This window comes from Drosophila eugracilis, unplaced genomic scaffold (genome assembly GCF_018153835.1).
Source record: "Drosophila eugracilis isolate 14026-0451.02 unplaced genomic scaffold, ASM1815383v1 contig_2147, whole genome shotgun sequence".
Classification (NCBI taxonomy): domain Eukaryota; kingdom Metazoa; phylum Arthropoda; class Insecta; order Diptera; family Drosophilidae; genus Drosophila; species Drosophila eugracilis.
The window spans coordinates 302,525-320,004 of NW_024573030.1; the positions used below are offsets into that span (position 1 = coordinate 302,525).

A 17,480-nucleotide genomic window follows, 5' to 3' on the forward strand; every position below is an offset into this window, starting at 1 on the left:
TTTGATTCATTCATTTTTTTAAAGGAGCGATGTTTGTTGCGCGGTTCTCTTGGCTCTCTTGCCCGGCTTTATCTCTCTCGTGCAAGTTCGTTTCCTCTTCGGCTCGTTATTCGTGTCTAAAAATAAAACAGCATGTGCGATTGCATGTGTACGAATGTATACGAGTGTGTGTGATCGTTGCCTCGGTTGCTTGCTAGCTTGTTTGCTGTATTTTTTGTCTGTGGGCAAAAGGCAATGAAAACGAAAATTTGCGTGACGTCTCTCGACCTTGACTCATCGACGTGAACTGTTAAACTGCGCCAGCAGAAGCGGCAAAGCAGAGCGTGAACAGAGCTGCCAGCGACGCAGTCGAGCCGAGTTGCGGTTCGATGTGTTTTGCTGTGCTTTTTTTTCTGCCTTTTCTTTTGTTTTTCTTTGGCTTGAAGTCAACGTCTCTTACGGGACAGCAGCTAAACCAGTTTTAAAAACACACACTTTTACAACATCACTGTCTTATCAACATTATTGCAAAAAAAAAAAAAAAAATATATAAAACTGGTTCGCTTTGCTTTTTTTTTTTTTTTTTTTTTTTTTGGCTAACTGCAACTAGGCAGCTTTATTTTTCCTCCAACAAAATAGTTTAATACAAGTTCAACTTCCTCAATTTGCAAGACGCGAAGGATGTTAAAAGGTTTTTTTGTTTTGGCAGACATAAATACTGTTTAGACTGTTTATCCATCATTAAAAGACTTTTCTAGGTAAATATATGTTAGTGCTTTTATATTGCTATATTTTAATCAATAATTTAACAAGAAATAACAAGGTTGAACAATTAACCTTTACCATTAGGGAAGACTCACTGTAAATTACAGAACAATGCTAGAAAAAAAGCGTACATTGGTTTTTCAAGCACTATTGGAATGTGTCTCTCCATAATCATCTTTCCTCCTGTTTTGGGTTCTCTCCCTTCCCGTCATTCTCTCTTTCTCTCGCTCTCAGATTTTCTCTCAATAAGAAATGCATATGCGTAATGCATGTGAGTTCCGTTGGTTTATTTTGCCACACCCACACGACGCCCAACCACCCACTTGCGTCTCTCCGCTTCCGCTTTCCTTTCCCTCTTCCTCGTTTCTTTTCCGTTTGTCATCCTTCCAGACCCCTATTCCACTATCCCTATTCATGTTGTGCACTGAGAGAGTTGTTCATTCATTAAATAACAAAAATTTAATTTGAATTTTACGTTAAAAAATGTTTTAATGACATTAGTCTTTAAAATTTAATGTGGAATAAATATTATTAATCAGACTTAAAAAAAATTAGTTACATTTCAAATCACATATTTTGAGGTGCATTTAGAAATTCATTTGAATTTTATGTAGAGCAACCAAATTTGTTTCTGTGTGCCATTCCATTCCACCTCGGCTCGCATTTCCATTCCACATTTGCTCCTCTGCTCTTTTCGCATGCACCTCTCTGCCGCTCCCTTTCTCACTTGCCCCTCATCTTCTCCCTTTCGCACTGCAGCAGCATAATCATCATCATAGATTTATCTCATTCACGCGCACGTGAGGCAAAGGCACGGCCCAAAAATTAAGTCGTCGTCGTTTGTCGCTTTTCGCTTTGCGTTTTGCGCTTCTCCTTCTGCTCCCCATCGTCCTCTTTCTTCGCCCCAATTCCCCCCTTTCTCCCCCTTCGTTATCATCAGCTCATTTTATTGTCTGGCCTTTCGCTCGTCTCGTTTTCTCGCCCTCCCTCTTTCGTCTTCGTCTTTTCCGTTTTCTCAGTTTCTCGGTGTTGCCAATTTCGTGTTTCGCTGGCCGTTACAATTTTCATGCTTTAGCCATGTTTGGCAACACTTTTTTCTTTTATTCGCCCAATAGCTTTTCCTAATGCTTCTGTTCCCTGCTGCCTCCTCCTTTTTTTGTGTTCCTTTTTATGCATTCAGGAATAAACGGAAACCATGCGACAGCTGTTGTCTAAAAACTAACTTGTTGGGAGAGGGAAACAATAAACATTATTACGCATGTTAACGTTTAATTGGAAAAAAATAAAAATATTGAAATAATCACACTCTCAAAATAAACATATTATTAAGGGAGGAAGGTTATTATTTAAAAATAGTTTTATCATATAAAGTCTATGGAATAGTGTACATAGTTTATTATCAAATTCTATTGATAATAGCGTTTTGAAATTCGTAAATGTTAACTTATACATTTCTGTTGTTCTTAAAGATTTTCCAAACTGAAAATTTGCATATTTCCTTTGTCTCCTAATTTCTGTTTCTGCAAACACAGTATCAAATTTCTGTCCCGATCAAATTTGTGTTTACAAAATCGTACGCATATTCTTCAAATTGAATAAAGCACGTTCTATTTACTTATTCCCCTTTTCCCATCGACCTCCTTCAAAATACAATATTCCTATTCTGTACTTTGAATTATTCTGCTAACCAATTAACTGCCCATTGGAACGCATTGCACTACTTTTTTTGTTGCCCATTCCACTCGAAATTAATTCTTTTTGATATTTTATGTTTCTCTAGTGTTGATAAAATGGCTCTTTTATAGCTGTTTTTATAGAATAACTAGGAAAAATATATTTAATGTAATGAAATTAATTTGGATTTTATGTATAAAGTTATTACATTTTTTTTAATTAACACTTGAATTGAAAAAATTCTCAGGTTCTGTTATTGACCTTTTTCCAGCCGTTTAATTTTTTTATTCTATGGTCGTCGGGTGGCAGCTCTGTTACCTTCTTGTTTTTGTTGCCTCTGTGTTTGTGGTGTTGTGGCAATGGCGCCCTCTGCCGGCGTCGTCGCTCGCGAATTGACAAAGACGCCGGCTATCCTCTCCCTCTCTCTGCTTTGTCTCTTCGCTTTCCACTCCCCACATTCCCCCCCCTCTTTTATGTTCACTCGGAAAGCAGCAGCTGCTTTCCGTTTTGGATTGGAAGTTCGGTGGAATGGAAGGCAGCCGCGAAAGAAGAAGAAGCTGCAATGCCGCGACGCTGGCAGCGCAGCTTGTATTTGTATTTGTAGTTGTAGTTGTAGTTGGCGGCGTGTGTAGTTTGCTTTCGCTGTTGTTTTTAAACGAACGCGCGTGCGGAAGTTGCGCACAAAAATATTTTAAATACAAAAAGAAAACAAAAGAAAAAAACTAAAACATTAAATAAAGTGTAAAGTTAAAGAGTGGACGGCTCAACCAGAATTAATTGGATTAATTTTTAGTGTACTTTAGCCCGTTTTCGTTTCGGTTTTTTTTTCGATTTTGCAAATGAGCGAATAGTTACACTCGCTCTTGCTCGCTCTCTTCCTCTCGCCGTTCTTGTTCTTCCTTCTTCTCTTGGCTTGCTAACTCTCTGTGTGTTTGCACCTTCTTTCTTTCGCTCCGCTCGTTACCATTTTACAAACACACGCGAACGATGAGAGCGACTGCAAAAAAATCGGAATAAACACGGTTATATTATATATACATACAAATTAACAAATATATATGTATATATATAGAAAAAAAATCAAGGCAAATGTGAAAATTAGTGCAAACTAAACGATAGAGCAAAAAAGGAAAAAAAAATGGAATACCGAATGTGATAATATTGTAATAGAATGTGAAAAACCAAACACACACAAATACACGCACACACACATACACATCCGCACACACACAAGGGAGCACGCAGCCACGTATGTGTGTGCAGAAAAATATGCGGCGCTTAAAAAAGGTGAACGGCATTTTGTGATCATCATATTTCAACAAATTTTTTAATATAAAATAAAATAAAAGTTTCAAAAGTGTAAAGTGTAAAAGTTAAAAAAAAAAAAAAACTGTGAAAGCAAAGAAGTGTGCAAAAAAATGAGGTGGCTATGAAGTAGCCATTTTCATTTCTAGTTAAATTTTTCAACATTTTTATTTCATTGTCTTTACGCTTTGCTTTTTGATAAAACATTACACACACATACACATGCCACTGCATTCTCGCTCTCTGTCCCTATTGCTATCTCCTTTGCACTCGCGCTCTCTAGCACACGCAAACGCATGCCGCCGCCGCTTTGTCTTCGTCTCGCTCACACCCGCGGACATATTTTGCACATTCCCCTTTGCTGCCCATTTTGTTGCCACCGCCCCGGGGTTGCCACCTAGTTATGATGTTCAAACACCGCGCATGTGGCAGCACTCTCTTGCCCAAGCGAAAGAGAAGCGTAAAATAAACTGCAAAATGAAAGAAGCAGCGGAGCAAAACAAAAGCGGCGTCAGTGTTGCAAAGTGCATAAAGCAGTCAGTGAGAGAAAGAGAGAGGGAGGGTTGACGGGAATGGGAAAAGTAAAATAAATGCTTAAAAAAAAAACAAATCAAATTACCCATTAAAAAAACAATATGAAAATTAGATGTGATATTAATTGCTTAGAAATTTCTTTGAATATTTACCACACTAATACATTAAAAAAAAATTAAATCCTTGAGAAAAGTCATAATATAGAATATAACAAAATTGAGAAATATAACTGTATAGAACGGTGTAATTCAATAATAATTGTGTAATTTTTTAATTCTTGCAGATGTCCGCTGGCGCTCAGTTGCAGATGGCCCCGCAGACCACTTCGGCCCTAAGTCACCACCATCCCAATCAGCAGCAGCAGTTGCAACCGCCACAGCAGCAGCATCCACAGCCCCCGCCCCCACAACAGCAGCAGCAGCAACAGCACTTTGCTAATCATCACAGCGCCCAACAACAGCCGCAGCAGCAACAGGAGCAACAGAATCCTCAGCAGCAACAACAGCAGGCGCAACAGCAGATACTCCCGCATCAACATCTGCAGCATCTGCATAAACATCCGCATCAACTGCAATTGCATCAGCAACAGCAGCAACAACTACACCAGCAGCAGCAACACTTCCACCAGCAGCAGCAACAATCGCTGCAAGGGCTGCATCAGGGTAGCAGCAATCCGGATTCGAATATGAGCACTGGCTCCTCGCACAGCGAGAAGGATGTCAATGATATGCTGAGTAGCGGTGGTGCTACGCCAGGAGCTGCAGTAGCAGCCATTCAGCAGCAACATCCCGCCTTTGCGCCCGCCTTAGGAATGCAACAGCCACCGCCACCGCCGCCTCAGCACTCCAATAATGGGGGCGAGATGGCCTATTTGACGGCGGGTACGACCACGACGACATCAGTGACGGCGGTGGGAAAGCCCCGGACGCCAGCGGAGCGAAAACGAAAGCGGAAAATGCCGCACACCAGTTCGGATGAGGCGGGGAGTGGCGGTGGTTCCGGCGGAGCAGGAGCAACCGTTGTTAATAACAGCAGCCTGAAGGGCAAATCTCTGGCCTTTCGTGATATGCCCAAGGTGAACATGAGCCTAAATCTGGGTGATCGTCTTGGCGGTTCGGCCGGAAGTGGCGGTGGAGCTGGTGGCGCCGGAAGCGGAAGTGGTGCCGGCTCAGGTTCTGGAAGTGGCGGTGGCAAGAGCGCCCGTCTTATGCTACCCGTCAGCGATAACAAAAAGATCAACGACTACTTCAATAAGCAGCAAACGGGCGTGGGCGTTGGTGTGCCAGGTGGTGCGGGAGGTAACACAGCTGGTCTCCGAGGGTCGCATACGGGAGGCGGTAGCAAGTCACCATCATCCGCCCAGCAGCAGCAACAGCAGCAGCAAACGGGGCAACAGCAGCAGGCAAGCGGTGTTGCGACGGGAGGTGGTGCAGGAGGAGCCGCTGGTAACCAGGTGCAAGTGCAAACAAGCAGCGCCTACGCTCTGTATCCACCAGCTAGTCCCCAAACACAGACGCCGCAGCAACAACAGCAGCAGCAACCAGGAGCTGACTTCCACTATGTCAACTCCAGCAAGGCGCAACAGCAGCAGCAGCGCCAACAGCAACAGACTTCCAATCAAATGGTTCCTCCACACGTGGTCGTCGGCCTGGGTGGTCATTCCCTAAGCCTTGCGTCCATCCAGCAACAGCAACAGACGCCCCTGTCTCAGCAGCAGCAACAGCAGCAGCAACAACAACAGCAGCAACAACAGCAATTAGGACCGCCGACTACATCGACGGCATCCGTAGTGCCCACTCATCCGCATCAACTTGGCTCCCTGGGAGTTGTTGGCATGGTCGGTGTGGGCGTTGGCGTTGGAGTTAATGTTGGCGTTGGACCACCACTGCCACCGCCACCACCGATGGCCATGCCTGCGGCTATTATCACATACAGTAAGGCCACCCAAACGGAGGTGTCGCTGCATGAGCTGCAGGAGCGAGAGGCGGAACACGAATCCGGCAAGGTGAAATTGGATGAAATGACTCGTCTTTCCGATGAGCAAAAGTGCCAGATTGTTGGCAATCAAAAGACGATCGATCAGCACAAGTCGCACATTGCCAAATGCATTGATGTTGTAAAAAAGCTGCTGAAGGAGAAAAGTAGCATCGAGAAGAAGGAAGCGCGGCAGAAGTGCATGCAGAATCGCCTGAGACTCGGGCAGTTCGTTACCCAGCGAGTGGGCGCCACATTCCAGGTAAGCAAATTGATTAAAATAAATTCCTTCATCTATTAAAGAAACAATGGGATTAGTACACTTTGTTAACCAAATGTATGTATTTATTACATTTTTCAGGAGAACTGGACGGACGGCTATGCGTTCCAGGAGCTGAGCCGGCGGCAGGAGGAGATAACCGCCGAGCGCGAAGAAATTGACCGGCAGAAAAAGCAGCTGATGAAGAAGCGTCCGGCGGAGTCCGGACGCAAGCGCAACAACAACAGCAATCAGAACAACCAGCAGCAGCAGCAGCAACAGCAACATCAGCAGCAGCAGCAGAATTCCAACTCGAACGATTCCTCGCAGCTGACGGGCGGCGTTGTCACCGGACCGGGGAGTGATCGCCTGGGAGGTACAGCCGGTGGCGTTAGCGTCGATAGCGGATTGGGTGGCAATAATGCCGGCGCAATTGGTGGCGGTGCCGTTGGCGGTGGTGTTGGTGGCGGCGGCGTTGGCAGCGGTGGTGTTGGCGGTGTCGGAGGCGGCGGCGGACGTGGTCTATCGCGCAGTAATTCGACGCAGGCTAATCAGGCTCAATTGCTACACAATGGCGGCGGCGGCTCGGGTGGTAATGTTGGCAACTCGGGAGGCGTTGGCGACAGATTATCAGATCGAGGAGGAGGCGGTGGTATTGGCGGCAACGATAGCGGCAGCTGTTCGGACTCGGGCACGTTCCTTAAGCCAGATCCCGTATCAGGGGCGTATACTGCGCAGGAGTACTACGAGTACGATGAGATCCTCAAGCTGCGCCAAAATGCTCTCAAGAAGGAGGACGCGGACCTGCAGCTGGAGATGGAAAAGTTAGAACGTGAGCGCAATTTGCACATCCGAGAGCTCAAGCGGATACTCAACGAGGATCAGGTACGTCATAAAATATTCCAACTGTTTATAATTCGCATTTCCAACATAAAAATGGTATATATTTCTTTTAGTCCCGCTTCAACAACCATCCCGTGCTGAACGATCGCTATCTTCTGCTGATGTTGCTGGGCAAGGGCGGCTTCTCAGAGGTTCACAAGGCCTTCGACCTCAAGGAGCAACGCTATGTCGCATGTAAGGTGCACCAATTAAACAAGGATTGGAAGGAGGATAAGAAAGCTAATTATATCAAGTGAGTAGTAAAACAGAGAAGCAGGAAAAGTCAAGTGGGGGAAATGCCATTTGATTAGAGGTTTTGCGGTTTTTGCAGATAAAGTTAGTAGCTATTTACTAATACTTTAAAAAGCAAGTGCTAAATGGGTTGAATATTCTTCTCCTTATTAGATCAGATTAAATGAAAAAGGGATACATTTATTTGCAGGACACCTTTCTTTTTATATATTTGCACTATAAATATGAAATATATAGGAGATATAAGCTTAGTAATATGGGGTTGGGGTAGCAATCAATGAAAACAATTTACTAAAGTCTCTTTGAAATCCTTGCTAATTACCCAAATTCAGACACGCTTTGCGGGAATACAACATCCACAAGGCGCTGGATCATCCGCGGGTCGTCAAGCTCTATGACGTCTTCGAGATCGATGCAAATTCATTTTGCACAGTGCTCGAATACTGTGATGGCCACGATCTGGACTTCTATTTGAAGCAACATAAGACTATACCCGAGCGTGAAGCGCGCTCGATAATAATGCAGGTATGTTATTGCAACTACAAATTATCGGTCGATTTGTTAATAATTGTATTTTTTTTTATTAGGTTGTATCTGCACTCAAGTATCTAAATGAGATTAAGCCTCCAGTTATCCACTACGATCTGAAGCCCGGCAACATTCTGCTCACCGAGGGCAATGTTTGCGGCGAGATCAAGATCACCGACTTCGGTCTGTCGAAGGTGATGGACGACGAGAACTACAATCCCGATCACGGCATGGATCTAACTTCCCAGGGAGCGGGCACTTACTGGTGGGTATTGATATACAACAGAGATTTAAATTCTAAGCGTTGAGAACTAGTTCATAAATTAAACATGTACTAATATTTATTTATTTATTCTTCGATCTTTTTAGGTATCTGCCACCAGAGTGCTTTGTGGTGGGCAAGAATCCGCCGAAGATCTCCTCCAAGGTAGATGTGTGGAGTGTGGGCGTGATCTTCTACCAGTGTCTGTACGGCAAGAAGCCCTTCGGTCACAATCAGTCGCAGGCTACGATCCTCGAGGAGAATACGATCCTTAAGGCCACCGAAGTGCAGTTTTCCAACAAGCCAACCGTTTCAAATGAGGCCAAGGTGGGTAATCTAACTGACAATTCGTAGCTTTTTTGAAATATTTGCTAATCTCAAATAATTTGTATATTATTATATTAAAACAGAGTTTCATCCGAGGATGTTTGGCATATCGGAAAGAGGATCGCATGGATGTATTTGCGCTGGCCAGGCACGAGTACATTCAGCCGCCTATACCGAAACATGGGCGTGGCTCGCTGAACCAACAGCAGCAGGCGCAACAACAGCAGCAGCAACAACAACAACAGCAGCAGCAACAGTCGTCAACGTCGCAGGCCAATTCCACTGGCCAGACATCGTTCTCTGCCCACATGTTTGGCAATATGAATCAGTCAAGTTCGTCCTAGCTGCCAACCAAGCGCAATTCCAATTCATAATTCGCCGCCGCCGCAGTAGCAGCAGCTACTTTAGCTGCCAGCCAACAACAACTCCTGCAACAACAACAGCAACTTCAACTCCAACAACAGTACCAGCAGAATCAGCAACTACATTTGCAAAACAGTAGCAGCAACTATGCTGCAACGCTTCTCGATGCTGCAGCCTTTTGCTATGAAACGGTAATGGATGCAGCCCACTTCCACAATAATAATAACAACAGCTCCATAATTAACAACAATATGCAAGCAATGACGGCAAATGCTGGTAATGCTGGTGCTGCCGCAGGAGGAGTAGGGGGAGCTGGGGGAACACCGGCCTATCAGGGGAAATACAAGCGCTGGCAGCAGCAACAGTTGCAACAGCAGGCGCAACTTCAGCAGCAACAGCACAAGTTGCTTCTGCATCAAGAGCTGTTGTAAAATTAGGAAAGGAGGATGGAAGCAACGACGATTTAAGAGGAATGATGACAGGGGAGTTTAGGAAACGACGAAGAGCTGCCTGCAACACTGCCGCCAAGCCAAGCTAATGTTGCTGCTGTAACAGCAACACCATCACCACCACCAACAGGAACACCCCAAGAATTTCCAGAGACAGTCGCAAACAACAACAAAAACAAAAACTTAAAATAATGAAACTATATATAAATATATATTTGCATATATATATTAAATGTGATAAACAAGCGTAAAGCGTAAAAAAAAAAAACAAAAACAAGAAAGGAAAAAGCAGCAAAATCAGCAGGAGAAAGACGAACAACCAAGGGGGCAAAACCCGGAAGATAGGGAAAAAGCAAAGCTGCAGCAGAAACCCAGAGGAAATTAAAAGAGAAAAGTAAAGTAATGCAAAGAATGTGGGAAGAGTAGAGGACGGTATAGGAAGAACAGAATGTTGAAAGCTTGAGAATAATCGCAGAGGGGAAAGCTTGAGAAATTGTTTATAAAGGCTGCTATAAACACACACTTTTTTTTTGTTAACTATAAATACCAACCAGAATAATTAATCTAAAATAATTAATATAATTAAATGCTAAATGTAAATTAGTAAGTAGGGTGGCATCTAAAAACAAAACAAAACTGCAAAAAAAAAAGAAACCGATTCCCAAGAAAACGCGTAACAAGAGAGAAGGTACATAATATTTTTTCTTTGTATTAAAAAATAATAAGGGTAACATAAACAAAAACGTAGCAAATTAGCGTAGGCTAAAAAAGCACACAGTATAAAAAACTGAACCTGGAAAATGAGCAGAAAACAGCAAAAAATCACAGAACGGATTATTAAGACACAGATAAAAGGAAAACATTTGCAATGGGAAATTACAAATTGTTGCACGTCTTTTTTTTTTTTGGGTTATGTTTGTTTGTAGTTCAAACATGAAAACAACACTCACTCATACACACAACACAGTACACATACACTGCAGACTACTAATTTTGCCTTACAAGAAAGAGAAACTAATTTTAATTGCCAATTTCCATTTTGTATACATGCATATTTAATATTATGTATTCACATATATACACACGCATATATATATATATATAAATATATCACGAATGTTTATTTTTTTTTTAATGTTACACACCCACAAACATTTAATTTTAACGCTTTTAAAAGGAAGATACCAACCAACGTATATTTTATTATAATATTGAAATTGGAAAGGAAATCATTCTTTGTTTGTTTTGTATCAAAATCCAAAAGAAATTTGATTTAAGAATAAAAATACCTTAAAACACACACACCACCGCACACGTACACACACACACACGTACATATACAGATTTATGTATATACTCTCATCTGAACCGCAAACAAAAAACCGAAGCGATAAGAACTAAAAACTTCATAGAATCAAATGATGCAATTCCATAATATCCACGAGAAAAAGAATCAGATAGCCGTTTTTTTATGCCACATAAAAAATGCAAAGAAAATGAGAAAAAAGAAAAGGAAATCTTGAGATCGGATTCTCAGTTAGGATCAGAAAAAAAAAAAAAACAAAAGTGAACCCATTTGAAGTAATTTACTTCTAATTACATAGTAAACTAATGTAATAGTTTTTATTAAAATTATATATATATGTACCGATATATATATATATATATACATACATTTTTTTTTTTTTTAATTTTAAAACTATATTTGTAATGCACTATGCGTAACATTGTATTAAATATTAATATCCAAGGCATATTAATAGAAATATATATATATATATATAAACTATATAAAACTGCAAAAAAAAACATGAACTACCAAGCTAAATGTTTCAATAATATATAGATCTATATGTATGTAAAACCGATTTGAAATCTGCCTAAAGCCAGACAAAAAGAAAAACCTATAAGAAAACTCCGAAGAGTAAAAGAGAAAGAATGACCGGGAAGGAAAAAAGAGGAAGGACGGACGCAACATTCAGCGAAAAACATTTTTTTCTTTAGTCTATACAGAAAACAAAAAGCATGAAGATTAAACCGAAATTAGTTTTTAGAGTGTGAAAACAAAAACAAACAAAAAAATAGAGCGCGCGAAAGAGAAGGAGAATGGGCGCTAGAAAAGGACGGCAGAGCAGAACAAGAAGAAGTAAGCAGCGGCAACAACTCCCTAAAAATAGCAAAGAAACTTGTAAATATTTATATAAATAATTTATGCCTAATTAAAATTAAAGAAGAAAATCCGTAAACACAAAAAAGAAAACAAAACAAACATCAAAACCAGAAATAACCATTTCAGTTTTGTATGCAAATTTGTATATGTACGTACTTTCCTTTAATTTTAGCCAATCAGTTTGTAAGATTACTTTTTTTTTTTGCATCTCTTTAAATAACTAACGATAATATGAGGATAATGATTCCGTTTTTCCGTTTTATGTAAACCGTTAGGATTAGTCCATAACATAATGGTCGATATCTAAATGTGTGTGTATATCGATGTGATGTCATCGATTGTCGATAACGATCGAATGCGAGCGTGTGTTGAGTTAATTTGATAAAAAGATGAAGATGAAAGTAGGAAGATGATGAAAGAAGTATGAGAGCGAATCTATCTATTATATAATTATGTAAAATGCACATCCTTAAATTATAACGTATACATATTTAAAACAAAACTATTATTATTATTATTTTGATTACGATTATCATTATTTTTATTACCACTTAACGGTTTCGGTTTGATCCACAGCGAAACCAACAACAACAACCAAGAAACAGAAACAACAAGAGAAACAAAATAAACAAGCAAAATGTTTGATAAAAAAAAACCACAAAGAGATGTTTTTATTTATTTGTGACTTTTATTCGATTTTATTCAGTTTTTCATAGAGGGAAGTTGTCACACTCAAGAACACACACATACAAACACAAACACACAAGCGTATAAAGCTAAACAAATTAATACCTACTAAGTGTTTAAATAGTACTAAACGAATCAAAATATAAATACTTAAAAAGAAAAAACAAAAAAAAAACAAAAAATTTAAAAAAAATAAGAATGAAAACCAACAGCAGCAGCAGCATAAAAAACGAGGAAAAGCGAGAAAAACAAAACCCATTAAATTATTTGTTGAGTATTTTATTAAATAATAATTACGATAATAATTATAAAATTTAAATTGAACAAAATGCAAAAAACAAAAAACTGAATATACATATATATAAATATATATATATATATATTATATATAAACAAATTATTTAATAGTTATGCTAAAAAATTATTTAAAGTGAAAGGATATAAAAATATTTGCATGCGAGCGAGAGAGCAAGAGGTAAAGGGCACTCAGAATAGGCCACCGCCCCTCACCGAAACCCGAACCCCACCCCAAAATTTTCCCCCCATTTTATATCCCTTGACCATTCAACCAACCGACCATCCACCACCACCCCCAGAATGAAAAAGGCGGAGAAAGCGAAGAGTAAATGAAGCAAAAGCGAAAGACGGGGGCGGCTAACTGAGAGGAAAAAGCGCGAAGAAGATACTAAATCAATAAGTAAACATAAAGATTAATTAATAAATTAATTCCAAAACAAAAACGAAAAAAGCTAAAAAAAAAAATAAAAACAAAAAAGACAAAAAGCAGACGAAAAGGAAAAAAACAAGACGAAACATTGAAAATAAAAAATACTAAAATGATTAAAAAAAAAAACGGCTTTTAATTTGGGATAAGATTTTAAAGCTCATGTTTCAATCTCAATTTTCTTTTTTTTTTCTAATTTTTGGCTTATCTAATTATAATCTTTGTTTTTAATTGTTTTCTTAGTTCATAAATTTTTTTTGTTTTCAGGTTCAATATATTATGGTGACACCCTTTAAAGCATTCAGTTCCTCTCAACTAATTCAGTGAGTATTAATATTTTAATTAATAAGTTTATGTATGCATTTGCTTTCAGTATATTGAGGGGAAAATGTAACAGTTTATTTTTAATGTTTTTTGGAGCTCTTAATTGAAAAATATTTAAATAAAAATTAGAAATTGCTTTTAAAATTTGACAGTGTGAAAACTACTTAATATCGATACCCACTGTTTTTGGGGTTTACCGGTAGAGTTTTCATCTTTTCAGAGTGAATTTAATGGGGTATCATTTGTTGGATTAATTTTAGTTTTGTTTACTAGGTATATAGTGTATATCATGTGTAACATTTTTATAATGTAACTATTAAGCTTGTGCTTATTATTAGTATTTTAAAGTGAAAAAATACTATTAATCACTTAAACATTTTTTACAACAGGAAGGGTCAAAAACAATGGTTTTAAAATTTTAAGTTTCTTAGTATCGTTATCGGTGTATTTGTTAGCTTTCGTTGTGATTTTGGATTTATGGTAATACTATTATTTTAGGGTGCCGTATTTTTCTTATGCGTGCGGTATTTTTGTCGTTCAACAATTTGGTAACGTTAAAAAGCAAAGCAAGTGCAAATTTAATAGGTTGTCAGACCAGAACGTATATATATACCGAGATATATAGTGAGATATAGAAATGGCAGCGCCGATGCAACACGAGGATCTGCTGAAGCTAAAGAGCTTCATCGAGTTTGTGGACTCAAATCCCACGGTCTTGAACATGCCGCAGCTGCAGTTCGTCAAAGATTTTGTGGAGAAGTTCGGGGGCAAGGTGCCGGCTGGTGATTTCAAGATGCCCGACGCCTCGGCCGGAGGGTAAGTTTTTCCCGAAAATATTTAAATATTATCATATAAACATATAGCATGGAAAACCATTCGATACTGATTTTCTTATTCGTTTATATTAATTAGCAAATGTCCATTTGGTGGCGACGCTGGTGCAAAGGGCAACAAGCCGGCATCTGGGTCCGCCGATCCTGCCGATAATGCATCCGATGATAGCGAGGATGAAGAGTCTCTTTCCGAGCCCGAATCGGACGTCGAATTGGATATGGAAGGTAAGTGTGTGTGTGCAAAATCAGAAGGGAAAAAACTGTAGGGGTAACCATTTCATTTTTTTTACTAATTTTTGCCGAGTCACGTGCTCATTAAGGGGTCACCACCCTTGGCGTACGAATATTCCGATGTGTTGTTGGCAACCCTTAGGATCAAATATGTTGATATTAAAACATTTTTCCTTATATTATACCAAAAAAGCATATAATATATATTTAAAGCTTGGAAAACATTACACTTTATACTTTGCGAATAACATTTAAATAACATAAAGCCCATTTAGGGCTTTCCAATCAATATATACCGAACGGTCGATGCAATCAATCAATAAAATCTATGTAACTTTATTACCACATATAAAATATAAAGGCAATCTAAATTTGATAACCTTTCCAATATATGTACATGTTAAGCGGTGTATAGAGATTTTTAGGTCAATGACGATATCAACTATAAGATTTTATATTAGTGCTCTTCTCATTAATAAGCCTCGATTATATTTTTTTTAGGGGTGATCGAGGCAGACAACGATCCTGCCCAGCCAATGGGTGACTCCGCCAAAGAGCCCACCGAGGAGGAGGTGGACCAAGCGGGCGATCTGCGTGCCCAGGCGGCCTCTGCATATGGCCAGCAAAAGTTCGACGAGGCTATTGCTTTCTATACCAAGGCCATTGAACTGAATCCAGGCAATGCCCTGTTCCATGCTAAGCGTGGTCAGGCCTTCCTAAAGCTGAAGAAACCAAATGCCTGCATTCGGGATTGCGACAAGGCGTTAGAACTCAACTGCGATTCGGCAGCTGCCTATAAGTTTAGAGGACGTGCCCGTCGCCTTCTGGGTGAATTTGAGCTGGCAGCCAAGGATCTGCGGCAGGCGTGCAAGCTGGACTTTGACGAGGAGACAGACGAGTGGCTCAAGGAGGTCACACCGAATGCCAAGAAGATTGAGCAGCATCGCGTCAAGCAAGAGCGTCGCCAGGCAGAGCGCAAGATCAAGGAACGTCAACGAGCTCAGAACCGTGCCCGTAAGGAGCAGGCCAAGCAGAGTGCCAACTCTGGTGGGTCATCCGGTGGATTCCCTGGGGGATTCCCTGGTGGCTTCCCAGGTGGATTCCCCGGCGGTTTCCCAGGCGGATTCCCAGGTGCAGCTGGCGGCGGTGCTGGCGCTGGTGGCATGCCGGGAATGCCCGGCGGCGTAAACATGGCTGATTTGATGGGCGCAATGAAAGATCCAGAAGTAGCAGCCGCCATGCAGGTACGTTTTTCTGAGATGCTACACTTACTGTTTAAATATTAATATCTTTTTTATTCCAGGACATCCTTGGAAATCCAGCCAATATTTCGAAGTACGTGTCAAATCCAAAGATTTTCAACCTAATCAAGAAGTTTGTGCCCGGCGGAGATGTGGGTGCTGCCTTTGCCCAAGCGGAAGAAAAGGCCGGAGAGCCGAGCGAGCCTAAAACCAAGAAGGGCTCAGCCGATTTCGTAGACGATGGCTTGGACTAAAGATTAGGGATTATGAATCAATAAGAATGACACGGCGATGAAAATAAGTTAACAAATAACATAGACACACGAACTAGAGCGAGATGAAGAAACGGCAAAGCAAAATAGAGAGAGGGGGAAATATTGGATGAATAGAATGAAAGAGGAGGAAGGAGGATTACTAAGAGAAGGGGAAAAGCTGCTGCCTTACACATTTTCCAGCTCAGAAATAACTTGAACATTTCTCTAAGCTTTATATTAAACCACACGTAAAAGAAAGGTCAGCAAAGCGGGAAAGATATACACACATATAATTATATATACATATATACACAAAATAACGCAAGAAGTCAGAGGAATTTGTGTATCTTTTATTCAAAAAACTCAGATGAGGGTGTAAGAAGGTAGAGTGGAAAAGCTTTTCCTTGGCCATAAGCTACTAAATTAAAGAATACGTTAAAGAGCTATTTTCAATTTTCACATCAGAAAGGATTCCACACCTATGCCTATTCCATTCTCAGTTCACAGGAAGATCGAACAAATGTTCTGATATACAAAAATACAAAACGAATGTTTCCTTATTAACATTTCAAAATTAAGTCATATTCTCAAGTCTGTCGATCGATCTAGTTGAACTAAAGCTCGATAAGGAACCAAAACAAAATAAAAAGAAATATATTAAATAATATTAGCCTTAATTAACGATACTCTCGGAGACATCAGAATAACAAATCGATAAACGGAAACAAAGAACTAATCACCCATTTTGTCAAACAAAATGTACTGAGTAGGATTTGAATAATACCATATTGTACTAAGCAAATGCATTTAGCCACCCGAAAAGAAAACACTCGCCCACTCATATTCAACACTCATCAACACATACACACATTTATTCACGGCCTGCATGCCGACATGTCAAACATTCATTCAACCAGTGATCAATGGAATTAAATAAACGAGAATCCGAAGTGCTAACTGCTTTTTTTAGATCCGGATTAGAAAAGGTTAGTAAATTACGAACTTTTCTGCTCCTTTGTCGTTTCCCTTGCATAACGAGGGATATACTAGGAATTATCTTAATTCCATATTTGGACCATTATTGGCTTATTGGTTATGAACACAATACTGGCGTCTTGCGAAATAAAATGGGAGTACCAATTTTCGCATGTTCGATAAGGGGTACCATCATACAAATTTTCGAAAAATGGCCCAAATTCGACATTTCAAACTGTGAATGCAGTTTTGATAAGAATAAGAAAACAAGCTCAGCGAGGTATTACATACCATATTTGGGCCATTATCGGCCAAGTTATGAGCAAAATACTGGCGACTTGGGGAGAAAAACAGGAGTAACCAATTTTCGGATTTTCGATAAGGGGTACCATCATCCAAATTTTCGAAAAATGGCCCAAATTCGACATTTCAAACTGTGAATGCAGTTTTGATAAGAATAAGAAAACAAGCTCAGCGAGGTATTACAT

At 40.0% G+C, this 17,480-nt stretch overlaps 2 protein-coding genes across 8 annotated transcripts in view; both read left to right on the forward strand.

The window, feature by feature from the left end:
- LOC108118283 (homeotic protein female sterile) overlaps positions 1 to 9,321 on the forward strand; it is a 67,638-nt gene extending 58,317 nt beyond the window's left edge. For 6 of the 7 annotated variants that reach the window (XM_017230880.2, XM_017230882.2, XM_017230881.2 and 3 more), the window contains 7 exons: positions 4,541 to 6,493; positions 6,593 to 7,375; positions 7,447 to 7,625; positions 7,957 to 8,149; positions 8,212 to 8,417; positions 8,522 to 8,741; positions 8,825 to 9,321. In XM_017230880.2, coding sequence (XP_017086369.1) covers positions 4,541 to 6,493; positions 6,593 to 7,375; positions 7,447 to 7,625; positions 7,957 to 8,149; positions 8,212 to 8,417; positions 8,522 to 8,741; positions 8,825 to 9,085 — 3,795 coding nt within the window. In that variant the 3' untranslated portion in view covers positions 9,086 to 9,321. Of the gene's footprint in view, positions 1 to 2,882; positions 3,706 to 4,540; positions 6,494 to 6,592; positions 7,376 to 7,446; positions 7,626 to 7,956; positions 8,150 to 8,211; positions 8,418 to 8,521; positions 8,742 to 8,824 lie in introns of those variants that run through there. The other variant, XM_017230883.2, reaches the window with a different exon arrangement.
- Positions 9,322 to 13,989: 4,668 nt separating this feature from the next.
- On the forward strand, positions 13,990 to 16,974 carry LOC108118298 (hsc70-interacting protein 1). The gene is made up of 4 exons (XM_017230910.2): positions 13,990 to 14,274; positions 14,371 to 14,516; positions 15,024 to 15,766; positions 15,826 to 16,974. The coding sequence occupies exons 1-4, from the start codon at positions 14,096 to 14,098 to the stop codon at positions 16,015 to 16,017; spliced, it is 1,260 nt and encodes a 419-aa protein (XP_017086399.1). The 5' UTR covers positions 13,990 to 14,095; the 3' UTR covers positions 16,018 to 16,974.
- Positions 16,975 to 17,480: the final 506 nt, after the last annotated feature.

Excerpts from the sequence above, each read along its gene's own strand:
- LOC108118298 (XM_017230910.2), top strand. The coding sequence starts at position 14,096 with ATGGCAGCGCCGATGCAACACGAGGATCTGCTGAAGCTAAAGAGCTTC. Across the intron at positions 14,517-15,023 it reads CGTCGAATTGGATATGGAAG|GGGTGATCGAGGCAGACAAC; the intron begins GTAAGTGTGTGT and ends TATTTTTTTTAG. Across the intron at positions 15,767-15,825 it reads AAGTAGCAGCCGCCATGCAG|GACATCCTTGGAAATCCAGC; the intron begins GTACGTTTTTCT and ends TTTTTATTCCAG.